The 26,858-nt window shown below is 39.9% G+C and overlaps 1 protein-coding gene across 1 annotated transcript in view; it reads left to right on the top strand.

The window, feature by feature from the left end:
* CEP192 (centrosomal protein 192) overlaps positions 1-26,858 on the top strand; it is a 137,062-nt gene that overhangs the window by 71,410 nt on the left and 38,794 nt on the right. Inside the window, exons 17-29 of the mRNA XM_040619614.1 lie at positions 273-1,101; positions 1,191-1,317; positions 9,109-9,277; positions 11,407-12,325; positions 13,505-13,653; positions 15,159-15,389; positions 19,462-19,587; positions 19,779-19,922; positions 20,053-20,116; positions 20,550-20,689; positions 20,788-20,880; positions 21,449-21,567; positions 22,443-22,619. Of these exons, the coding sequence (XP_040475548.1) occupies positions 273-1,101; positions 1,191-1,317; positions 9,109-9,277; positions 11,407-12,325; positions 13,505-13,653; positions 15,159-15,389; positions 19,462-19,587; positions 19,779-19,922; positions 20,053-20,116; positions 20,550-20,689; positions 20,788-20,880; positions 21,449-21,567; positions 22,443-22,619 (3,287 nt within the window). The remainder of the gene's footprint in view (positions 1-272; positions 1,102-1,190; positions 1,318-9,108; positions 9,278-11,406; positions 12,326-13,504; positions 13,654-15,158; positions 15,390-19,461; positions 19,588-19,778; positions 19,923-20,052; positions 20,117-20,549; positions 20,690-20,787; positions 20,881-21,448; positions 21,568-22,442; positions 22,620-26,858) is intronic.

Genomic DNA, 26,858 nt, shown 5'->3' with positions numbered 1-26,858 from the left:
TTATTGTCTGGTTCAGTTTTAACACCTCTTTTGCATCTCTTTAACTCCTGAAGATTTTTTAAAAATAATTGATAATCCAGTTTTGTGAGTAATGCGGTACTCTCTAATTAAAGTTGATAACAGCTGTCTTTTTTTTAATTAGGGTATTTAATTGATATACTGTTAATTTCTAGCTGCTGTTAAATTTTATGTAACATCTAAAGATTCAACTAATGTGTACATGTCCGTGAAACTGAGATAAATTTATCTGATGTGAATTTTCTCCTTTCTAGGACAGTTTCTTCATGAGTAGCAAACCCCAAAGATACAAGAGCAAGCTACCTACTGGTGATGATTCTGTACTTAGGATAAGCACCATTGCTTCAGCCATTGCAGATGCATCAGTAAGTACCGATCCTTCCCAACTTGCTGCCATGATCAAGGCACTTTCAAATAAAACCAGAGGGGAGATTTTTCAGGAAGATAATAAACAAAAGGACTGTCCCACTGTGCCTCATTTCTTGCCTAATGATACAGAAAAAAGTAATGGATCCAGCATGTTTGATATGGAGAAGTACCTTAAGAAAACAGAAGTCAGTAGATATGAAGGTGGACTGGAAAACTTTTCAAGAGCTGGTACATCTGATATTTGGGATTTATCTTTGCCAAAAGAACGGACTACACAAGACATCCATCCAGTGGACTTAGGTGCTGCTAATATAAGTGTAAGGGAACCAGAAGAAAATATAGCATTTACTTTTTATGGTGAAACTGGAGAGAGCAAGAATCAAGAATCATTTAGAACAAACTGTCCAAATTCAATTCTTACAAATAGAAAAGAGAAGGAAAGTACAATAGTTGATGTGAAGACATATCCTGTGGACGACAAATTACCAGGTGTTGGTAACTGTGAAACAGCCACCTCAGTATCCACTCCAACATCTAATAGTTACTCATTAGTAAGGAACCCCAGGATAGCATCCGTTTGGCTGTCAGGAGAGTGTGAAGAAATACCAAATAATAGAGAAAATCAGAGGCAAAATGGGTGTGTTAGTGAAGCAAGCGACAGTGAAAAGCATGTGACTTTTGGAAAGCATTCCATAATTACACCTAAAAATGTTGGTAAGTGTTGAATAATTGGTCACATTCACAAAATTGCAAGTGATTTTTGTTGTTGTTGTTCTCATTGAAAAATAACACCTTTCTGATAGATTTGAAAAATCACTCTCCTGAGCCTGGTGGACATGGCTCAGAGGATGACCAGGATAGCTTCAGACCTTCCTCTTCTCCACTGAGTCATTCTTCTCCTAGTGAAATTTCTGGAACAAGTTTATCAGGGTAGGTGCTTACCTTTTTTTTTTTTTTTCCCTTTTTCTTTAATAATAAAAATATGTGTTTAGTGTAAGAAAATTGAAAAAAGTGTGAAGAAGAAAAATAATCATTTATAGGTTCGTTTCTCAAAGGTAACCATTGTAAATATTTTGTGAATTTGTTTCAAGCCATTTTTCTATGCAAGTTTTTACACTTTGCTGTTTTCACTTATTATAATGATTCTTTGTATTTAAGAGAAAATTAGCCTGTACAGTGAATCAGCCATGGATTATTTGATGTCTCTCGTGGATAGTGGTAGATACTAGATTTTGTCATTTTATTTTATTTTTTGTTTGTTTTGCCATTTTGATGATACTGAGATGAACAACTTTGCCCTTAAACTTTTTTCTGTGTTTTGACTGATTTCCTAAGGATAGATAAGTAGAAGTGAAATTGCCAGCTTGGGAAATTATTAGTGAATTATTTTCTAAATAGGTCTTAAAGACTTGCGTTCTTACCGTCAGTGTATAATGAGAGTATCCTTCTCACTGTTTTCTTATCAATATTGTCAATAGCTTAAAGGTTTGGATATTATTTTTTTATCTTGTATTAATTTGACTTTTAAATGCTAATGAGATTGGTAAATGCTTTTTCACGGGTTTATAGGTTTTAACTCAAGTTACAAGAACTTTTTAAAACGTAATTTTTCAAAAATGCCATAATTTGCATTATTCAAAAATTACATATATAGATATATGTGTGTGTATAATTTTTGAACAGTGTAAATTTATTGCTTTATAAAATGTTTATATGTGTATTTATAAATGTATATATGTGTATATATGAAATGTATACGTATGTATGTATGTATATATGCACTCGTGTGCCTGTGTGTTTTCCTTGCATTACCGTGTTCCTTGTCTGCCTAGTTCCCCAATCCCCTCACCAGGGAACTGCTGTTACTAGTTTCTTAGGTATTCTAGAGTTTCTTTATGCATGCATAACCAAATATGAATATATATTCTTACTGTCATCCCTTTTTATACTCAGTATAGGGTCCTTTACACACTTATATTTTGCTATATAAGGTTACTTATTACAGCTTTGTTTGTATCATAGTCACTTTGGTCATGTGAAATAGATCTCTAGGATAAGTTCCCAGAAATGAGATTTTGGGATCAGAGTATTTACATTCATGTACATATTTAAATTGGTACAACCATGCCATGGAGGGTGTACTGACTTAATTTTCCCACCAACAGTTCAAGAGAGAGCCTGTTTTCCCACAGCCTCATCAACAGAATGTTTATAAAACTTTTGATGGTTGACATTTTGATAGATGAAAGAAATCATATCTCAGTATAACTTTAATTCATATTTTTAGGAGTGATAGTGAGCATCTTTTCCTCTATATTTGTATGTCCTTTGCTATGAAATATTATTCATGTTTGTTGTACATTTTTCTCATGGATTTTTAGTCTTTTTTGTCTTCATTTCTAGGAGCCCTGGATGCATTAGGGAGAATGAATAGCCCTTTGTAATATGAGTTATAGTTCCTAGTCTATAGAAGCATTTCTTTTTTCTTTTTACTTTTCTTATATATTTTTTGCCATACAAAAAGTTTATTATTAAATTTACGAATTTTGTCTTTTATGGCTTTTTTTTTTTTTTTTAGAAAGCAGGGAGCGGAGAGAGAATCTTAAGCAGGCTCCACCTCCAGTGTGGAGCCTGGTTTGGGGCTCAGTCTCACAACCCTGAGATCATGACCTGAGCCAAAATCAAGAGTTGGACATCTAACTGACTGAGCTGCCTAGGTGCCCCTTTTGTGGCTTTATAAAAGATCTTCTTTTGTATATTTCTCTATTGAAAGATTTTAATAAACAGAAAAACTTACCTAAACAGTGAAATTATAAAAAATGTTCAATATTTTGAAACAGGTTGAAGTTATATCTGATTTCAAAGTTATCTATTAAGTATTTCCCTGGCTGCCATTGGAATTTTGCATATTCATCTGAAATGGTATGGGTAAGCTAGAGTTAACTATTAGTAGAGGGCTTAAATTCTTTCCTGTTTCAGTGACTCTTAGTTACCTCGTCTTAAAGCACTTTTTCATATACACAGCCACCTCTTATTTAATGGCTCATGTTTATAAAACATTAGGAGTCATCCAGCCCAACCAAATTTGAAGGTCATCTGGCCTTGTCTCGTCATGATTGGTGTCATCTACTGATTTTTCTCCTTTGTCTCCCCTCTCATATTTGTCTGTATAGTCATCTTTGTACCATTAAATATGCTTCTGCTCCTGACACTTGTTTTGCCAGCTTTTAAATGATGTTCTTTGAGTCCCAACTGTATTAGTTTCCCGTGGCTGCCATAACAAGTGTCACAGACTGGGTGGCTTAACACAACAGAAATGTACTGCCTCATACTCTGCAGGCTAGAAGTTCAGGGCCATGTTCTCTCTGAAGCTTTTTAGGGGAGGGGGCGCCTGGCTGGCTCAGTTGGCGGAGCATGTAACTCTTAATCTCAGGGTTGTGAGTTCCAGCCCCTTGCTGGGTCTGTAGAGATTACTTACAAATAAAAAAAATCTCTAAACTGAAGCTTTTAGGGGAGGATCCTTCCTTACCTCTTTCAACTACTGGTAGTCGTAGGGATCCTTTGCTTTGTAGATTCGTTAATCTCTGCCTCTGCATTCACATTGGATTAAGGGTCCAGCGTATTCCACTATGAGTTTAACTAATTACATCTGCAGTGAGCCATTTCCAAATAAGGTCACATTCTGAAGTATTGGGGGTTAAAACTTTAACATATGTTTTTTTGGAAACACAGCTCAACCCATAATAGCGTCTGTCACCAATGAGACAATTAGGGAACTTATTCTCATGTTCTTTCCCTTTCTACTTTTTTCTTTTTTAGTTACGTAATTTCTACATTGGCATTTCATTTGCATTTTGATTCACCATATCCTACACTTGTTTTTATTTTGTAGTTAAATATATTCTTTTCTAGCCATCAGGTGTTTCCTCTCTCTTGACTGACTGAAGTATGTCCTGTGGTAGTTTGCTCAGAGGATGGAAGACACAGTACGCTAGGCTCTTTCTTGTTCCACAGTTAACCTGTGGCTTTTGTAATGAAAACATAGTGTGGCTTTGTTTAAAGTCTTCGGCTTATGCTTTCCTCCCTTAAGTCTTTTGTCGGGATTGCTTTACTGTCTCTATGGAATGTAGGAGGGAAATCTGAGGCACCCCAGGTCTTTCTGCCTCAGAATTGACTTGATCTTTTTGTAAACTTATGTCAAAGATGCTCTCTTTCAAGTCTAGTTTAATTTTGTTAGGTTATATCTCTGTGTTGACTCTTCATGGTTATTTTGTCGCATCATTCAGTATACCCTTCAATATGTGAATTCGAGGATTTATTTATTTAAGGAAAATTTGCTCCAGCCCTTTACTGCCCCCAGAACTCTAGTGATGTATGTGTGAGATTTATTTTGCTTGACATCTGCATTTATTTTCCTTGAATCCTTTAAGAACTTATTATTTTGAAAAAATTATAGGTCACAGGAGGTTACAAACATATTATAGAGAGATTCCCATATCCCATTCACCCAGTTTCCCCTAGTGGTTACATCTCTCATAATTATAGCGTGTTGTCATCACCAGACACTTGTCATGGGAACAGTGAATGTGTGGGTAGAATTCAGTGTCATTTTATCACAGGTGAGAATTCATGTAACCACTACCACAATCAGAGATACCACCACCACAATCAGAGATACAGAACTTCACCATCACCACAATGATCTGTCTCTTTCTTAATTTCCGTTTCATCTTGTTTGCATTTCACATTTTTGATCTCCTCATTCCTTACGGTGTTTTCTGCAATGTCTCTTTCTCCCTGCGTACTTTCCAGTTTCATCTTGTTTTCTGTGGTTTTGATATTTTTAACTGTATATGAATGCATTTAATAAAAACTAGAAGTACTCCTATATAAAGCCTTACATAATTATTTTTTCTGTCACACTGCCCTTGGTCGGAGACAGAATGCTGGCTGGCTGGTCTTACTCTTGGACCTACCTGATTGGTTTTTTGTTTTGTTTTGTTTGTTTTTTTGGTGCTTCTAAGAAAATATACTTATCTATTACATGTAGGAAATATACCTTCGGGGGTTACTAAAGTTTCTCATGAACTTGGTATATGTTCAGATATTTTGAATGAGGGTGTCATATTTAACCTTTCTAAAGTGACCATGGAATTGGTAAGCTACCCAGGCACCTGCAACCCCGCTTCTTAGGCATGGGGCAAAACAACAGGACTTAATGAGAAAAGGCCAATTTAGAAGAGGTTAAGTGTGCTCTGAATTAAAATCTCAGGGGAAGATGAAATGAGAGCGATGGAGTGTTGCCGAGTTGCTCAGCATACGTGTTTTGCTATCATAGCCACCAAAGCAAATACTAATTGCGATCTCTCCATCAGTCTCTGGCATGTAGATAGATTAATCCATGAGTCTTTTGGGGGTGTGGCTTAGCCTACTAGCATGCCTACTGTCAGATTTTTAGCCCATTCCTAAACCAATTTTAGTATTTCACAGTATGCATTGTTGTATTTTATTTTTACTGATGTATAATTGACATACAGTAAAATACACAGATCTTAGGGATTTCATTCACTGTGTTTCTGACACTTACATACACCTATTTAAACACCACCACCTAAAATATATAGAACATATACATCCCTCCATTAACAATCCTTTGTCTTTTTCAAGTCAATTCTCCTCCTCCTTCCCCACCTCCACCCTGCTACCCACTTTCTGATTTGTATCATCATAGTTTAATCTGTTATTACATTTCATATGAATGGAATCATACATTTATCTGTGTCTAGCTTCCAACGCTTTACCGTGTTTTTGAGATTCATCCTGTGGTTGCCTGTACCAGTAGCTTCCCGTGCTCGTTGCTGTGTAGCTCTCCATTGTGTGACTGGCCATGCTGTGTATCTGTTCTGTTGCACAACATGCATTTTCATCTAAGCCTCATTTCCAGCTCTGTTTTCAAGGTTCCTGCTACAGCTTTCTCTTTTTCCCTCATCAACTTCAAATGCCTGTGTCAGTTTCTTAGTTGGTTTTCCTGGGTTATGCTAAACTCTGTATACACAGTTATTTCTTCAACCGAGGAAGTTTTGTTTTCTATTACCTTTGATAGTTGACTGTGTTCCATCTATTCTCTCTTCCTTTTGAGAACCCTGGTTTCCCATTAGTGGACACTCCATTCTCTGGTCATTTATGACTGTTTTCCTTTCCCTAATTTTCATTTCTTTATACATTTCCTCTGTGTTGTGGGGCAGTGGCTCAGGTGTTTATCCTGCACCACTGATTTTCTGTAGCATCAACTAGCCTTTTTAGCTGCCAACATCGACTTTGATTTTGTGTCCATTTATTTTTATTGAAATTCTTGTTCCTTTTTATTATAGTAAAATGAGTGTGATTTTTTTTTTTGAGTGTGATATTTTTATTCTTTTTCTCTGGTTTCTACCAACTTATACTACATTTAAGTTTGTTTTTTTTTTTTTTTTAAGACTACTTATTTGAGAGAGACAGAGCATGAGTGCATGAGTCGGGGATGGGGCAGATGGAGAGGGAGAAGCAGACTCCCTGCTGAGCAGGGAGCTCCATGTGGGGCTCAATCCCAGGACCCTGAGATCATGACCTGAGCCGAAGGCAGATGCTTAACTGAGCCACCCAGGTGCCCCTAAGTTTGTTTGTTTGTTTTTTAATATTTATGGTATACTGTTGGCCAAAATTTTCGTCTCTTCAGTGGTAACATTGTTGTGGTCAGTGTACTTTATCTGACTAGTTTTGCTGCTCATTAGCATTCCTGTTAGCTAGTCGTCCAGCTGGTTTCCAGTAGGTCCAGAGAGCTGATTTGGACCTTCTAGTTCCAGGACTGCCTTTGTATCTCTGTGTGGCTGGCACCTTGGCAGTTTTGGGATTCCTTTGAAGTTTGACATCTCAACTAAAATTTCTCTATTTGCATGTGTTCATTTTTTTTTCAGTGGGGGAAGGGCAGAGCGAGAGGGAAAGAATCTTGAACAGGCTCTACACCCACACAGAGTCCACACCCACACAGAGTCCAACATGGGGCTCAATCTCACAAACCTGAGATCATGACCTGAGCCGAAATCAAGAGTTGGACGCTTAACAGACTGAGCCGCCCAGGCACTCCTATTTCCAAGTGTTCTTACAGTTCACTTCCCATTATTTGAGGTAATACACCCAAAATGCGTTTGTTCCTTTAAATCAAAGGAACTGGGCTAGGGATGCCTGGGTGGCTTAGTCAGTTAAGCGTCTGCCATTGGCTCAGGTCATGATCTCAGGGTCCTGGGATCAGGCCCTGCGTTGGGCTCCCTGCTCAGCAACCTCTGCCCCTCCTCCCTGCTTGTGCTCTCTCTCTTGCTCTTGCTTGCTTACTCTCTCTCTCTCTCTCTTCCCCCTCCCCGAATAAATAAATAAATAAATAAATAAATAAATATCATTTAAAAAAATAAGGAACTAGACTAATACAGCACATCACCCCATCTCTCCAGTAACCCAGAGCTTTTTTCATGTTGTATCATGGTATCTGTGTGTATGTGTGTGTGTGCACTCATATAGGAACCCATGTGGGTGCGTGTCATGCAGAAGCCAAAATAAGCAATTTGGTTAATATTCTGTCTCCATTGGTTAGAAATTCACCAGCTAGTTTTTTGTCAATACCACTGTCTTGATTTGGGCTTTTTAAAAATCCAAAATTCAAGATGGGATTTTCTCCGTGTTTGTTGCTCAACTTAGTATTCTGAACTTTGTGCAAAAAAAAAGGGTGGGATAAAATTCAGTCAAATAAAAGCTGAACTGAGACGAAATGGCAGAGTGTGCAAGTGGTAGGTGTAGGAGCTGACGTCTGCAGTAGTTCTTCCTGTCTAGTATGACCTCGCCATTCTCCTCAGGTGATGCTGCCCGTTTTCTCTCCTTGCGTCGGGCTGGGCTGGCCTCGTGATGGGTATTGGCTAACAGAACATGGCATGTGGATTAGGTAGACGTGGGATTTTACTATATTTATTGCTTTCTAATCTTTTTTTAATGTCATGAACATCTTTCTGAGTCAAAGGAGATAGTACTTAACAGCATGATTTAAGATAGCTGAATAGTGTTTTATTGTATGTTTGTGCCATAATTTCCGTAGCCTAATTTCCTTATACATTTAAGACATATCCTTTTGACAGAGTCTTTATAGTTAACATTGATTTTTTTTTCCCTTAGGATTAATTCCTACATGTAGAATATCTGAGTCAAAGTGCTTTGATATGCATTGCTTAATTGCTCAGTCAAAAGTCGTCCCACTTCATATTCCACCCAGCAGCGTGTGACTGAGCCCATTTCTTTACATTTGTGTACCTGATTCTTTTTTTTTTTTTTTTTTTCATCTGTGCTCTTTGAGGGTAGGAACTTCTGAATGCTTGGCTTATTGCTTTATATCAGGTATTTGATAAATGTTTTTCAGATGAATAGCTAACATTGTTATGCGACTGTATGTGAAATTTACTAATGAAAATGCCACAGCCTTTTTCTTTTATAGTAGTTTACCAGGTACTTCATTCAATGGGAATATGCTTTACAGTTTTAGATAATTAAGAGCAAAAATCCATGGTTGAGTTACCATATATGACAGCTAGAGCAGAGAGTATAGATTAACAAGTTCGTAGGTAAGCAGAAATGGCTTTTTGTCAGTGCAGAGAATGTTAGCTAAAGGAATGGAATACTAATCACAGATGTTCTCCCTTTCAGGTGTGCTTTAGAGTCTTCTGGTTCAGCAGCTCATCAGAAGCCCCCCTGTGAGAGTGAGTCATCTCAGTTGGTGTGTCCACAAGCTAGTGTGAGTAGGCTGACTTACGTGTCTGAACAAGAGAGCTCCTGTCCCACTACAGCCTCAGATCTTGGCCCTGAGGGCCGCAAGGTGGGCAGCGTTTCTATTATTTCTTTAGTAAGGCTTATGGCTTTAAAGTGATACCGTTGTAGGAGTCAGACTGAAGTTGAGGCCTTGTAATTTCTGTTGCTGTTGTAACTTTAAAATGTGTGTGTATGTGTGCACATGCATGCGTGTGTGTGTTTTGATCAAATAGCTACTCATGCTGAGTAGGCAGTAGAAGTACAACTATTTCAATTTTCCAGTCCGGTGGGGACCCTTGCCAGGCACACTGGAATGGAGCGCACTGTGATCCACCGATGCTGTGGGATTCACAGGGAGTTAACTACACATCTGCCTGGACTTAGTGATGGTTCAACAAAGGTTATTGGGAGGGATAAGTAATATACCGAAGCCATATTTTGTAAGACTGCTTGGCAGGGAGGAAGCAGACAAACAAATGAGGGAAGATACGGAGTTGTAAAATGCACACTGCATTGGAAGGACCCGTGGAAGTCTGGAATGACTGTAGTGAATTGTACATGGGGAAAAGAGGAGAGGCCAAACCATGAAGAGTCTTAGATGTAGAACCTGGGAGTTCAAAGGTTCTTAAGCAGGACATTGACGTGATCTGTGTTGATGTTTTATTTTTTTTTTATTTTCTTAAGATTTTATTTATTTATATGAGAGAGAGAGTGAACGCATGAGCCAGGGTGGGGGGGGGGTGGGAGAAAGGGAGGGGAAAAGCAGGCTCCCCACTCAGCACAGAGCCTGGTGCAGGGCTCTGTCCTAGGACCCTGGGATCAGGACCTGAGCCAAAGGCAGATGCTTGATCCACTGAGCCACCCCGGCGCCCCTGTGTTGTTGTTTTAAAAGCTCGTGGCACTGGCAGTGTGGAGGAGGCACTGAGGAGGGGCAAGATCAAAACCGGGAGAATTTGACACAAGGCTGCTGAAGGCAGGCGAGAGATGGCATGGGCTTGCATTAAGGTAGTGGCAGTGGTGGTGGGAGAGAAGCGGGTAGATACGAGAGATTTATGTGAGAGAAGCTAGACTTTTGTTATCTATGTGTGTGTGTTGTGAATATGAGAGTATTCAGTTTTTTAATGAGCTGCATTTGCCTGTTGTGTTCAATACAGTCCTCCTCCACCAAGCCCTTACTAAATATATCCACTAAAGTTACTATGTATATGATGTCACCTTGGACAGATCATTGAAAGCGGTCTTTTTGATGATGCTGGTAAATGTTGGGTCTCTCTGTTCTTAGCTAGTGGTTACAGGCTGAGTTGCAGAGTTAGATGGGCTTTCCTCTGCTATTTTCTGAGATAGACTGTAACTTCCCCAAGCCCATTTCTTCATCTATAAGGAGGGACACTGATGTAAGAATAGGGCTTGGCACCGAGAAGTTACCACTGAATACATACTGGCTGTTATTTATTTTTATTGAGTGGTTGATGATGTCTGGTAAATAACCTGGTCTTTGTTTATTAATGTCTATTTCTGTTTGGACTAAGAGAAATTTTCAAACCAAGTGTGGAGAATAGTCATTTAAGTGCATCTTAACTTAAATGTAAATTCCAGCTGGTCCACCTTGCAGAGCTGTAGACATCATTCCTAAGGTGATGCCTTATAATGAAATGAGTATATGAACATTGACTAGGGTTGTTACTTCTTACCTAAGAAAACAGAACCACGTAATCTTAGACATTGGAAAAGACTTAGTGCTCATAGAAATTAGCATCTTCAAGCATAACAGCAGTGTAAACAAACAAGGGGGGTGGGACAGCCTATGAGCTGCATTGATTCTTCCTGACCTCGTGTCGATATCATTCGAAAACTTGCTCAGCCCCCACTCCTGTGTTATTAATTTAATTAGATTTTTATTGTACAGCTTCCAGGAAAACGATCCCTTAAATTTGAAAGAAAGTACTTTTCACTGGTCCTTTATCTGTGTAATTTGTCAGAGAGGTAATTGCTATATATTTTCTCTTTAATCCCCTCCCAATTTCTGTGAAACAGTAACTTAACACTTCTAACTTTTCATCTTGAGTTTCACAGCTGTAAAAAGTTGGCCTTTTTTCCAGAGTTAATGTGTAGATCTCTTCTTTATTTGAGATTATATCAGCATGGTTTGAATTAGTAAAAGTTTGTGGATTATTTAACATTTTTTGTCACATACAGAGTGATGTCACCAGTGAATTGAGCACCACGATTATTCGAGCCAGTCCAATTCCGTCAGAGGAACAGGCTGTGGAAAGGCTGAGAGAAGAAGGTCCATTTCAAAGTAGAAGTAAAGTAGCACTATCATATAATCAGAAAGACTCCGATACAGACAACGTGACTGAAACGACTTCTCTGAGTAGCAAACCTGAAGATGTAAAACCTTACTTGAGGTTGAATAAAGATCTTTCCTCCAGGAGTGGAGAACTATCAGAAACCGGTGCAGTAGGGTTGACCTCTAACCCCAGTGATCTGGACCAGATCAGCCTGGCTCTACGGAGCAAGCCAGGTCTCACCCGCCCACTTGTGTCAGCGATGCCACACCGCCCTGTGTCACACCAGGCATCTGTGAACAAAGGTGAAAGAGTAGCCTCTGAAGATACGTTAACTGCCGACAGTGCAGTAAGTGGCCAGATTCCTCATCGGATGGCCCCTGGAAACCACGGCGCCCCTGTTCCCAGCACTGTGTCCTGTGGCTCTGCTCCTGAGGTGCAGAACGTACCCACCGCAGTTCCTACGCTCTTGACTCAGCATTCTTTTACCACAGCTCCCTTTGCCCAGCAGTATTTGGGAACACTGCCTTCAGCTGGAAATGTCGCTTTGCCTCAGTGCCGTGCGGGCAGCGCCACTGTCTGTGGATTCCCGGGAAGCTGTCCATATCCTGCTGTCGCAGGAGAGCACGTTCAGAACTCTGTGGCCATGGGAATTTGTCTAGGACAAAACGTCAGCTCTGGATTGATGGGTGCCTCTTCCCTTTATAACCCATATTCTGATACCTTAAATCAGAACCTTCTAAGTACAGCGAAACCTTTTCCTGTGCAGTCTGTTGGTGCACATTGTGGAATCGAACCGTGGGATTCAGGAATGCTGTCAGGATTTGGTAAGATGCTTTTTCTCTTATCGCTTATTGTTGCTTGCTATTATTTAAAAATGGAGGTTTCTCAAATGAGGCCACAAAACGAGTTTGTTTGAAGGAGATACTGGTTGGTCTGAATTTCTCTTAATTTTATTCGTTGTCCTAAATTGAGAACACAGACCATAATATATTTCTGTGCAAGGGTCCCTGACATGGCTTCAGAAAAACACAAACACTCATGCAGGTGAAACGCCCCAATGCCTTTGTGTTCCTGTCTCTCCTGTACTCAGCATTTAGATTTCTGTTATTCTTTCAACTAGGAACCGCCCAGTTTAGAATTGGCTCCCTGGAGGAGTCTCCTTCCGCTTTTTAAAGTCTTTTGGGGAATAACAGTTGTGAGAGACAGCACCCTTCTACCCTTGTCTGCAGTGGCTGAACTGCCCTCAGATTTTTGCTAGAGACAGCCACTGCTGGGTGCTATGCTTTCCCTGACACAGTGCACACGACCACTGGCATGCTGTCTTCTTCTCTACCCTCTTTTTCTTCTCGAGGAAATTCCAAAGTTACTGCATAAGGTTGGCGAAAAGATTGGTCTTATTAAAATTCTGGGTTGGGGCGCCTGGGTGGCACAGCGGTTAAGCGCCTGCCTTCAGCTCAGGGCGTGATCCCGGTGTTATGGGATCGAGCCCCACATCAGGCTCTTCAGCTATGAGCCTGCTTCTTCCTCTCCTGCTCCCCCTGCTTGTGTTCCCTCTCTCGCTGGCTGTCTCTATCTCTGTCAAATAAATAAATAAAATCTTTAAAAAAAAAAATAAAATAAATAAAATAAAATTCTGGGTATATGTGCAAACCCTGAAAGTTAGAGCCCTCTGTAAGTTTCTTATTAGGTTAGGTAGTGGCTTATATTTGTGGTAGAAAAAAGGAAGAGATTACTAATAGGCAATAACATTGAAGAATTGATTAGCTGCAGACTGTGGGTTTGATCCATTGCACTTGTTCTTCCTGGGTTGGATACAACAAGAAACAATTATTGGCCTGTGCTGAGGCTTATACAATGTCAAGGACTCCTTAAGACACCGGGCACTTCATACCGTAGCTCTTGGGTATCAACAGGTAGTCTATAAAAATTTCCATTTAACCGATCGTGCTTTTACTCAGGTGTTTAATATACCTTGCATTTGACCATGCTTTATCTTTACCCAGGGAAGGTAAGAGTACCTGAGGAGTTGAAGTTTCCTCATGCTTGCTGTGTGGGCATTGCTTCACAGACCTTCCTTAGCGTACTTAATCCGACTGACCGCTGGCTACAGGTCAGCATCGGGGTTCTCACCGTTAGTGTTAATGGTGAAAAGGTAAGCTTTCTGTGTCTTTCTCATTTGACTTAGCAATTGCATGATGATTAATGCTGGATCTCTCTCTAGTACTTCCTTTTATACAGGGGAGTCGGTCCCCCCCATCCTTGCACAGAATCATTGCAGTGGTATATGAAAGAATAACATTGTGTCTTTTTCTTAGCCCCCCCTTTTGTTGTAGTATGTCCAGTGTAAGAATTGAAGTCTGAATTTGTTTCTCATTTTTCTATCAGTTATTTATCATTATATTTTGTTATTTATTCATCAAACCATGTAAATGCACGTTTAGTGCTATTTAAACCACTGAAAGTTCTGATTTCTGCTATTTGTTTTGTTAAATGTGATTGAGTATAAGTTGCTGTCATTTATCAAAAAGTTACTCCCCTTCAGTAAGGGGAGTCTTTTTGACTAATTCACCTGATCACGTTCTTACATGGTCTTACAATTTTCACATTAACTCTTACAGCAAGAGTGTCTCACATGATCAGCTAGAGGTGCTGAAGTACACTATTCTGAATCTGCTTTCACGATTACAATGACCTACGTGCACATGAGTGAGCAGGGAGGGTGGGAGGTATGGTCAGCAACTCTTATTTTGGAATGTCCTGGTTTTGCAACTGCTGCTTGCAGACGAGCATTGGTGGATGAATTTACTTTCCCTCTTACTTCCTGGTAATAACCCTTGTTTACCTGGGAAAATAAGATTGTGTCTGGTCTCCCTCTTCCCTTTTCCGAGCCCTTCCTCTCTGATCCTGAGGTTAGATGGAAAGTATGTGATTGGTGGAAAGCATTAAGGGCGAGAGATGAGCTTGGAGGCCCTTTTAGGGGCACTTAGGAAGTAGTGTTCCTTCTGGACACGGGAGTAGAAAAGAATGCCCTTGTGTACAGTGAGGAGAGAGGGTTTGAAGTGAGTCTAATCATGCACTTGGAGGCCTGATTAGGACCTTGGAGGTCAGTCTAAGCCCCCTGATTGTACAGCCACAAAAACCAGTCCTGGACAATGTGTGGGGTACCAGGGGCTCTTTCAGTGGAAGTGAGGGTGTAGATAGCTATGTTTATTTTAAACAGACCAGGGAGCACACGTTCAACTTAGCTTCGTAAGTCTTCATAATTTTGGCTAATTGTACTTTACAGATAATGAGTTATAAGACTTGGATATTTTGGAAGAGAAATTTTTGGATTTGATAGTTTGGGAAGTAAGGGATCTTAAACCAATTGATCCTAATTCTTGATTTTCCTAGTGAAGCCGTTTCTTTTTTTTTTTTTTTTAAGATTTTATTTATTTATTCGACAGAGATAGAGACAGCCAGCGAGAGAGGGAACACAAGCAGGGGGAGTGGGAGAGGAAGAAGCAGGCTCATAGCGGAAGAGCCTGACGTGGGGCTCGATCCCATAACGCCGGGATCACGCCCTGAGCCGAAGGCAGACGCCCAACCGCTGTGCCATCCAGGCACCCCGTGAAGCCGTTTCTTAATGAATTGTGTGGCTCTTTTTTTTTTTTTAAGGTGGATCTTTCAGCATATCCTTGTCTAGTCTTCAAGAATAAAGTCATCATAAGACCTCATGCCACAGAAGAGATAAAAGTACTTTTCATACCATCTGATCCCGGGATTTTCAGATGTATATTCAGTGTTGCTTCTTGGCCATTTTCAGCAGATGCTGATACCATAGCACAAGCAGAAGCCTTGGCAAGCAGAGTCATTCTCACGGCTGTTGCTGAGACCCCTGTGATTGAGGTAACTACTTATAAGCAGGTCTTTGTCATGCCTGGCATTTGAATGAAGGCTGTTTAACCTTAGTACTTAGGAAAAATGAATATGTGGTTAAGTGTGCCACAAAGTTACTTTCCAGTTAACTGTTGGTTCTTAATATCTTCTTATTTTAGAACTTAAAATTATTTCTGTTATTTTATAGAAACACAGATATACTTGCTAGATGTGGGTGTTAGTTTGGGATGTTCCGAAGTCACTAGACATATTGGGTTGTTTTTTAAAGGAGACTAAGAAATGTAACCAGATCAGTGATTATCCCTGGTGCTGTATGTAAATGTTGGATGTTATATATTAGCCTTTTTAAATTTTTTAATTATTTATTTTTTTAAAGATTTATTTATTTAGGTAATCTCTGTACCCAGTGTGGGGCTCAGACTCACAACCCCCGAGATCAAGAGTTGCATGCTCCACTGACTGAACCAGCCAGGTGCCCCATATCAGCCTTTTAAAAATACTTTAAGAAACAATACAGTAAGCGGTTAGGTAGGGGAAATCTTGAATATATGAATATAGGGAAAATAAGAACAGCTGCCCTATATTACACGAATGAGTGTTTCAGCTTGGAATAATGTTCAGTGACCACATCACATATGGATTTAAAAGGCATTTTGATGTTCGGTTGAATGGACATGAAGACTAAGCTTCTTGGGTGCTGGAAGACAGCTCAGACTGTGTCTCTAGTGATGAAGAAGCCACCACTGTTGACAATTTTGCCAGAGTTTGAATACAATTGTTTTCTCCCTGGAGTACTTCTTCCACACACTGCGTACCATATGTCACTTTGTCCAGATGTCACCTCACACTGTCGATAAAGTGGCAGTCTCTACCTGTCTCCTCATCCCCCATGCCCACTTCCCTTTCACTTAGTTTACCTTTCCGCTTAGCATTTTCAGCAGTGACATACTAAATATTTACCTGTTTATTGTCTGATCCCTCTTGCCCCCACTAGAGTGTAAACTCTTTGGGGGGCAGAACATGTGTCTCTTGTTCATTTCCAGAATAGTGCTTGGCACATAGTAGGGGCTCAAGTAATAGTTGTTGAACTCTTGATTCAAATAGAAAGTGGAAATAGCAATATTTCTAAATGTAGATGGTTTTTTGAAATATTATATTACATATATGTGTACCAAGACCAGTAAATATAGTCAGCTAGCTATTTCATCCATATTGTTAAAGATTTATGTATTAAGTCTGGCCAGAGAAGACTTTGGATCATCTGTTGGGGAAATTGGGGTTTGTTAGGCATTTTAAAGTATATTTACAGTTTCTTTGGGGTTTTTTTTTTTTTTGAGATTTTATTTTTATTTTGAGAGAGAGTATGTGCATGAGTTGGGGGAGGGGTAGAAGAAGAGGGAGAGAATCTCAGGCAGACTCTGCTGAATGTGGAGTCTGATGTGGGGCTTGATCTCACGACCCTGAGATCATGACCTGAGCCGAAACCAAGAGTTGGAGGATTAACCAACTGAGCCACCCAAACACCCCTGAAGTACATTTATGGTTTCCAGACGTGTTGGGAATGTTTCAGCTGCCACTTCCCATTGCGTACCCCACACTAGAGTCAGAATATGAGTTGGGGGGGAAGGAGAGAGAGATTCCATACTGTGGTATGTGCTCAATTTATGTTAATGTTCCTTGTGTGCTTGAAAAGAATGGCTCTTCTTTCTCTTGGGTGCAGAATTCTTTCGCGTATCCTTTAGCTCTGATTTATTACTATGTGGTTCTAGTCTTTTGGCCTCTGAGAGAGGTGTCTGTGGATTTGTCTCTTTTTCCTTATAGTTCTTTTGATATTTGTCTTGGGTATTCTGAGCTCTTTAGTTATGTGCAAACGTTTAGACTCAAGATCATTTTATCTTCTAAGTGAAATCGTTCCTTTTTAAAGTAACAATTCTCTTTCATCCTTCTTTTGTATTAGTTTGGAAGTTACACATTTCTATTCCCTTTTTATTCAGATTGGTTACTCAGGTATAAAATTAATCAAGAGCTCTGTTCTAGCCCAAACAACTCAAAAAGCTACAGTCATTTTAATGTTGATCTTTTCCTTCTGTAATATCTTTGACTAATACTTTAGTCCCAAATGTTTTAAAACTCCAACATTGAACTTTTTGTAACGGATTGATCAAGCTATTTATACATTTTTTTTGCTCATTGTTTCTTGAATCTTCTATTTTTACCTTTTTAACAGACTCTATTATCTGTATTTATTTATTTATTTATTTAAAGACTTTATTTATTTATTTGACAGAAAGAGAGAGAGCCAGCGAGAGAGGGAACACAAGCAGGGGGAGTGGGAGAGGAAGAAGCAGGCTCCCAGCGGAGGAGCCTAATGCGGGGCTTGATCCCAGAACACCGGGATAACGCCCTGAGCCAAAGGCAGACACTTAACGACTGAGCCACCCAGGCGCCTCTCTATTATCTGTATTTAAAATGTACTGGGGCGCCTGATGGCACAGCGGTTAAGTGTCTGCCTTCGGCTCAGGGCGTGATCCCAGTGATCTGGGATCGAGCCCCACATCAGGCTCTTCTGCTATGAGCCTGCTTCTTCCTCTCCTACTCCCCCTGCTTGTGTTCCCTCTCTCGCTGGCTGTCTCTATCTCTGTCGAATAAATAAATAAAATCTTTAAAAAAAAAAAAATGTACTTATTTTATAGTTAATCTAGATCATTTCTAGTTTTTCAGGTGCTGATTCTTCTGCTAGTTTTGCTAGTCTTCCCGATTATTTTCTTCATGTGGTTTCTAATTTTTGAATTGATAATTTAAATTTTTAATTTTATTTATTTATTAAAGATTTTATTTATTTATTTGTCAGAGAGAAAAAGAGAGCACAAGCAGGGGGGTAGCAGGCTCCTCGCTGAGCAGGGAGCCTGATGCAGGGCTTGATCCCGGGACCCTGGGATCATGATCTTAGCTGAAGGCAGATGCTTAACCGACTGAGCCACCCAGGCATCCCTGATAATTTAAATTTAAATTTTTTAAATGTGAGTTCACGTCATGGAGGCTGCTCTTTGCTATAGAAATCCCATGTGTCCTGGTTTTTCAAAGTGTCCAGGGAGAGGACTCTGTATAAATGCTGGGGGCACTAAAGGTTTCAGTGATTTTTCAGCTTAGAGCTCCCATGCCTACTGTGGTGTAGGCCTGGGCTTTTCTTTCCTACAAATGATCTTCTAACATCTGCCCATCTCTGGACAAACTTCCCCGTTATCGCCTCCTGGCCTCAGACGTGTAAACAGAATTTTTCCAGGTCCCTTTTCTTAAAAGGGCACTTCTTTGAATTTCTGCATTTGATGCAGGAAGCTCAAATTACATTCCAGCCTCACCCTGCCCACAACAAGCTCAGAGTCCTACCTTCTGTTCTCAGGAGGGTGTTGAAGCTCAACTCCCTTGGGAGTGGGTTGATCCCAGACCTTCATGGACCACCATGGAAGTCAGCTCCCATTTGCAAGTCTGTTTTTTATTTCCCTTTATATTTGACCAGGCTAAAGAAATTTATGTGTATTTTAAATATTATCCAACATTTCTGTATGTGTGGGTGTGAGGGGTCTATGTTAGGTGGTTCTCCAGTGTTTAAAGAAGTCATCTGTCATGATGACAGGCACTCATTTTAAACTTTTGATAGGTCTATTTTGATATCCTTTTAAACATTTTCAGTTTTGTCAGAAATTTGGACTAAATCTGAAAATGCCAACATATATTTTGAAGGGAATTGAGAAGCTAAAATTGTATAATAATAGAACTCATAGCTCGTTGAAGGGAAGCTTATTGTCAGTTTGTCTTAAGATCTAACAGTCTTTTCAAAGTAGCAACAACAAATGTATTGCTTTGTTCTATAGTTTATATTTGGATACATAGACTACCTCAAACAGAGAATTTAACATTTATTTTTGTAGAAAATAACAGTCGTAAATGGCCTAGGGAAGCTTAGGTAAGTTTACATTGAATGCTGACTATTTGTGGCTGTAAAGAACAGTGATGTGAATATAAGCTGTGGTATTTGTTGATATATTGCTTTTTAGAAATCAGTCTTTTCTTTCATAATTAGGTAGAAACAGAAAAGAAAGATGTTCTTGATTTTGGCGACTTGACTTACGGTGGCTGGAAGGCTCTGCCATTAAAATTGATAAACAAGACTCATGCCACTGTGCCAATCAGACTTGTTATTAATGCTGTAAGTACTAACATACAGTAAGAAACTTTACAGAGCACATTGATTGGGAATTGTACACTCCTGATATCATTCTTGATTAATTTTTCTTACGGCAGTAAATTTTTTTGTTAAGGATTCTGTCAACAGATTTAACATCACACCAACATTGTACTATTGGCTTTATTGAAACGGATTCTTCTATTTCTGAACAGAACGCCGTAGCCTGGCGCTGCTTCACGTTTTCCAAGGCACCCGTCCATGCTTCTCTGAAAACAGCTCCATATGTTGACGTGATTGCTCAGCTGGCAGCTCCTTCTGTGGTCAACCACATGATGCCTGCCAGTTATGATGGACAGGTAAGCTGGGGGGGTTGCAGCACTGGCTTTGAATTAAAGAGGAAGTTAAGTTTCCAAACAGCTTATCTTTCATTAAGACTTAAACCTTAATGCTAGTGTAAATTTTATTTTATTTTATTTTATTTTACAGGATCCAGAATTTCTGATCATTTGGGTTCTTTTCCATAGTCCAAGGAAACGGATCACTTCTTCAGGTATCATGTGTATGTTTTTTGGGAATTGCTTTACTCTGTAGCTAAATAAACCACAAAGTTAAGGCATATTTCCTTCATCAGTAAATGTGAATACTTTGAGTAATTTGTCAAATATTTTATGTTTTTTTTTTAAATGGGGCAGAGAGCATGCATGCTGTTTTGGGTCAAACCCATGTATGGGTAACCCCAGCGAGTACCACTGAAAACTTTTTGGGATCTTTTCTGTTCGCTGATTTTTATCACATCTACCAGTTGGATGTTTTCTTTCTTTTCTCCTTTCCCCTCCACGCATTTCTATCCCTGTTTGAATTCTTTAAAAGGTCATCTTGCTTAGAATTTCTCGTGACCTCTGAGGACATAGCGTTGGACCACATGAGGCATTTAGAATTAAATAACTCTCTGGTCTCTGAACTAAAAGAATGAACTTTTATAGAGATTTTAGACTCAGCAGAAGAGTTCTTGGCAAGAATCGATATAGAAGTTGATAGCCCAAACCCTACACCAGTCATTAAAAGTGTTGGTCTTCAAGCAAGAACAGGAATAGCTAGGATACACGCTCCAAAAGACTTACAGGTACCCTAAACTCTTCTTTTTGCCATGATTTTATGTTCAGGTTGATTTCATTCTAATTGTGACATTATTTAAAATGTCGGTTTTACCCCATCCTCTAGACTATGCACTTGTTTGCCAGTATGGCTTCCTCAACAAAGCAGCACTTACCTTTGAAAAATGCTGGGAATATTAACGTTTACTTAGATATCAAGGTAAGAATTTGTGTCAGAATGCAATGCCGTAGTATTTCCTCAGACTGTGAGGCTGAGTATCTCCTCACATTCTGAAGGTTGCTCAGCTGCCTACCTTGGCAGAGCGCCATGGGGATCAAACAGAAGAACCTATGTGAGTGCTTTAAAAGCTGGGGGTTACACTAGTATGAAATAGATTGAAATAGATGGCAGGGCACTTTAATTTTGACATCTGATGCTCTATATGTAAGAACCAAGTTCTAGATTAGTTCCTGAAAAATGTGTGTGTTATCCTGTGGGTAGGTGGAAGTGGAGGAGAGTGATCACATATGTAGACGTTATTTCCGAGACATGTGGGTGAGCAAGAGGGTATTAGTGACAGGAATGTCATGGAATGTCATGGGGTGGGAGATGAAGTTTATTACGGAAGAGGAAGTGCCCTTTCCAAGAGAATAAGACAAGGCGGGGCAGTGACAGAGAAGGCAGAAGGGAAAAATAACCTATCAGAGTAAATGAAAAAATGAGAGTAACGGAGTAAAAACCACATTTGCCTAAGTCGGCATTTAGTTATAATTGTATAAATATTTAGATCCCAGATCAAGGAAGTCACTTTTCAGTGGATCCAGAGAATCTGTTCCTTAAACCTGGAGAAGAACACGAAGTTACAGTTACATTTACTCCAAAGGACCCCAAAGCCTGTGAGGAAAGGTAATATAAAATTATTTATAATGACAAGTTTTTACTCTTCTCTCAAAACAGCCAATATGCTTCAGTCCATAGCCAGAATGATAGAGTACATGTTTTATCTCACCTAATAGATAATAAAGCTCTGTTTAACCTCTTTTTGCCTCAGATTTTCTTCTTTTTTTTACTAAAACTCCTTTATAACCAGCTGACTAAAAATTAAGTAATTACTATTTTCAAGTATATTCTGACAAAAGTAAATATAAAATGTCGGTCTTGATGTTTCTCAGTAACCTTTCCTTGCTCTCCAAGGAAACCATTGCCAGTGGCTGTTAGTTTAAGATGCTTACCCACTCCCAACCCCACCCCGCCCCTTCTCCAGGTTTGTGACATTTTGGTGCCCAAATCATACGTGAATATTACCGGATAGTGGTCAGAGCAGCATTGTGATTCGTAAACAGAGCATGTTGTCCTGAGACACACGTGGCCTGCCCTCCACCTGGGTTACAGAATGCCTTAGTGCGCTCAGTCTGCTCCTGTGACCTGACAGAAAACAGCCGGCCTGCACAGACGTGAATACTTGTGCCTGGAGTGCGTGCCCGCAACTTCACTGGTTAACTCTTTCATCTAGGAACTTTCCTCAGCTCCTCCCAAACTCCTCATAAGTAGTAGTTGGTAATACTCCTGTGGCCCCGTGAACTTCCCCTCTCCTGTTACGTAGATGGTACTGTGACTGTCTCCTTGTCTGTATTCTTCTCTGTAATGTAAGCTCTAAGGGTGCGAATGTCATTGTATCCTCAGCACCCAGTTCCGTCTCTTGGGACAAAGGAAGCCTGTGGGGAATAGATGCCAATAAAATTGAATTCAGGACATTCAACTTAGATGGTTTTCTTTGTTAGGATCTTAAAAATATTCGTGCAGCCATTTGGACCTCAGTATGAAGTGGCGTTAAAAGGTGAAGTGGTTTCTTCAGGAAATAAACCTCTGACGCCTGGCTCTTGCTGCTCAGATGTTCCATCGATTTTGTCCAACAAGCAGTTTCTGGCCTGGGGGGGTGTCCCTCTGGGTAGAACGCAGTAAGTATGCATGTAGCAGCCTCTGCACGTGAAGATTCTGCTGACATTACCTAGCGTTAGTCTCCACTGTGATAATTATGACCACGTTAATGTTTTTGGAGTTGAAATAAAGCTGTCTTCTATTCCTTAATCTTCCTATCATTCATTCAGAATGTTTTAATTAAAATTTTCACCTCTGCAATCCAAAAAAATAAGTTTCCGTTTTCTTAAGCTCTTTTCGCTGCTGATTACCAAATTTAAGCAATTAAGTTTCTTTGTTCTCTCTGGAAAGCCCTGTCGAAAGGTAGGAAGAAAAAATAATCGGACACCTTGCATTCAGCTTAAGGAGTTTACAAAGTAGTTGGTAAATTCTTTGTACTTGAGTATAAGGAGTCTTTAATAGAGGAGATATATTCTGTCATAGTTTAATGTGAATTACATCTTGAATCTTATTTTTATGTGTACTTTGATTTATACATTTTGAATATGAACTCTTAAGTTAATAAATTGGCACATAATATATAGTATGGTAAAATATTTTTCCTTTCATAAGCTTAGCAACATAGCTAAAATGTTTTTTACCAGCCTCAAATATCACTAATTAATAACCTAGTAATGATTAAACTTCAGTGTTTCCTCTTCCCTATTTTGCATTTTTGTGTTTGACCTAAATGTTTTACCCATACATTTCTGTGGCACCTGAGAGATAAGAAACGTCTGGCTGAGTCTGTACGATAGGTACTTCTTTAAAATTATAGTTTTGTCAGTGCAAAAAGCATCAGATTGAACCTCCCTACTTTATAGAGTTCATACATCTGCTTAACCGTCCATGTAGTCATATGTACCTTGTCTCGTTCCAAAAGCAGTTTTCAAAAAGACACAGGAAGATAAAAACAGTTGAGGGCTGACTGCTGGGGGAAAATAAGACATGGTCACCATAACGGTAGTGCCCAAAGGCTCACCTGCAGACCCTGTACACTTGCCTTGATGTGGGTCTTGGTTCTGACCCTTCCCCCATCATCCTGGAACAAGTCACAGTGTTCAAAGGTTAAAAACAAACCAGTTACTGTGGGAGAGAGTATAGCTGTTCCTGCTACAGACTTCAGGAAGGTGTTTCTTCCAGGGTCCTTTTAAAGAGAGATCCATACAGTATAGTGAGTCTCAAAGTCAAACAACGTCACAGGAAATACCCCTATCAGGATGCTCCCCCTTTGAGGTACTCAGTCCAGTCTGGACACGTCACATGTGAACACTCAGCTAACGGTGTTGTTTGGGTACTAAAGCATGTGGTGGCTTGACTGAGACAGCTTAGGCCCCTAGAAGAAGGGTGGGCTGTGTGTCTTTAAGCAGCTCTCAGTAAAGATTCTCTCCGCTAGACCTTTAAAAAATCCTGAATGGCAGGGGGTTTGAGGTATTGTGCCCTCTTTAGTAGCTCCTTTTGTTGGTCATGTCATATGCCTTTTGTAGCCAGTTAAGATGGAATACACATTGAAAGGAAGGGCTGAACAAGGGCATGTTGCTGTAGAGAGGATTTTTCCAGTTCTGTACAGTTGAACCTGAACAATGTCCTGTATGCCAGATTTCTCCTTGAAACATTAATTTGTGGTCTACTCCAGTATATGTACAAATAGTGATTGAGACCTTGAAGTTCTGTGTTGTGGAAGGTGGCCAAAATAACTTAGCTGTTCAGATCAGCCATTGATGTCTAAGTAAAAGGAAGAGAAAATTCACTCTCCAGTATGCCCTGGCAACCATAGTCAACCATACAGAGCAGACTCTGGCAAGCATCAGTTCTTGAGTGTCTCCATTGATAAACAGCTTACTCTATTATTGTTCTTTCCTTTAATCAAAGGCAGAAGAGAGCTCAATAAGAGTCATCATCATCCTTGTGTTGTTCCTGACAGAATTCCCCGCCTGTGATAAAATTTGCAGCAATTGATCAATATGGTAGAAATCTTAAAATCTAGCTGCTCCAGATGCCATAACATCCTAAAATCTTACAACTTATCTGAAACAAAATTAATGTGTGCTAAACTTTTTTTAAAAAATAAATTACATTAGTTAAGTTGAAAATGGGGGCACTGTCTTGTGCATACTTCTGGACTTGTCAGTGGCACTTTTTCCCTGTCACTCACTTGAGTGAAGGGACTTCAGGCTGTCCTTCTTTATTTCTTGGCTTCCCTTCCTCATGGAGATACGTGGACTGCCTTCTAGTCCAACAGATGGAAGTGTAAGCCCCATGCCTGCACAGGGAATTGACCTGAAGAGCTGTCATGCCCCCTGTTTATAGTTGGCTAGGTGTCTTACCTCAGCCTGGAGGAGCTTGCCAGTCATGTGAGAAGGACACTACCGTAGTCCTTGGATGCTTAGCACCAGCACCTGGTGGCTAAAAGTTGGCTTGCTGAAGGCAGTAGCTCCATAGGAAGCATGCTAATGTATGCACAGTATGTGGTGCAGTGCCTGCCTAGCTAAACTATGGACTTGAGTTTCTGTAGTCCCCTTATCTCCATTGTAGTGTCTTGCACAGAATGATTTTTTCCACTCCAAGTATCTTGTGCTACTCCTTTGTAAAGATGTTGCAGCAGAGTTTATGATAAAGTGGTGTTCTGTCTGCTTAGAAAGAGATCTTCCTATTTTCTGTCCATTAGAAATGTCCTACGAAGCAGTCAGAGGCTGTGACCCAGTAAATGCTGGGAGAGGTTAGAGTAAAGAGGAAAAAAATCATATATAGTGGGGGGCGGGGGGGCGGTGTTCTCATTGAGTAATGGGTTTTGCCTCAATTATAGATAGAAATGATAATAAATTAAAATCATATTTTCTAAGGATAAAGTGGTCTAAAGTGGTATTTCAGGGCAGAAGACATGAACAGACACTTCTCTAAAGAAGACATATGAATGGCCAACAGACACATGAAAAAATGTTCAGTATCATTAGCCATCAGGGAAATTCAAATCAAAACCACATTGAGATACCACCTTACACCAGTTAGAATGGCAAAAATTAACAAAGCAGGAAACAACAAATGTTGGAGAGGATGTGGAGAGAGGGGAACCCTCTTACACTGTTGGTGGGAATGCAGGTTGGTACAGCCACTTTGGAAAACAATGTGGAGGTTCCTCAAAAAGTTAAAAATAGAGCTACTCTATGACCCAGCAATTGCACTACTGGGTATTTACCCCAAAGATACAGATGTAGTGAAAAGAAGGGGCACATGCACCCCAATGTTCGTAGCAGCAATGTCCACAATAGCCAAACTGTGGAAGGAGCTGAGATGCCTTTCAACAGACTAGAATGGATAAAGATGTGGTCCATATATAGTGTGGAGTATTACTCAACCATCAGAAGGGATGAATACCCACCATTCGCATCGACATGGATGGACCTGGAGAGCATTATGCTAAGTGAAATAAGTCAAGCAGAGAAAGACAATTATCATATGGTTTCACTTATATATAGAACATAAGAAATAGCATGGAGGACATTAGGCGAAGGAAGGGGAAACTGAAGGGGGGAAATCAGAGGGGGAGAGGAACTGTGAAAGACTATGGACTCCAGGAAACAGGTTGAGGGTTTCAGAGGGGAGAGGGATGGAGGGATGGGTTAGCCAGGCGACGGGTATTAAGGAAGGCACATATTGCAATGAGCACTGGGTGTTATATGCAAACAATGAATCATGGAACACTACATCAAAAACTAAAGTACTGTATGGTGACTAACATACCATAATAAATAAATAAATAAATAAATAAACACAGTGTTTATTTTATTCCAATGTTTTTGGATTTTTGAAGTTCTGCATTTTTCCATATTTTCATTCATTCATTCATTCATTCATTCATTCATTCAGGTTTCTCTCGCATAAATCTGTGTATGTACTTTGGCTATTTGTTGGTTAGGGTTTAGTATTTTTTTCTTATTAATTTGTGTGGACCCTATATAATAAAGAAGTTAACCCTTTTTATTTTGTATAGTTCCTTTTTAAAACTAGACACTGAACCCCCCCAAATTGATAGCTCTACTGCTTGAAAATGATAACCACATTTCTTTAAAAATAGATAAAATATAAAAGCTTTTAAGGAATTCTGTTTTTCAGGGGCGCCTGGGTGGCACAGCGGTTAAGCGTCTGCCTTCGGCTCAGGGCGTGATCCCGGCGTTATGGGATCGAGCCCCACGTCAGGCTCCTCCGCTATGAGCCTGCTTCTTCCTCTCCCACTCCCCCTGATTGTGTTCCCTCTCTCGCTGGCTGTCTCTATCTCTGTC

The sequence above is a fragment of the Ursus maritimus genome, unplaced genomic scaffold, assembly GCF_017311325.1.
Source record: "Ursus maritimus isolate PB19 unplaced genomic scaffold, ASM1731132v1 scaffold_33, whole genome shotgun sequence".
NCBI lineage: Eukaryota > Metazoa > Chordata > Mammalia > Carnivora > Ursidae > Ursus > Ursus maritimus.
The sequence above is the reverse complement of the archived record's forward strand: the minus strand, read 5'-3'. Positions and strand labels throughout refer to the sequence as shown.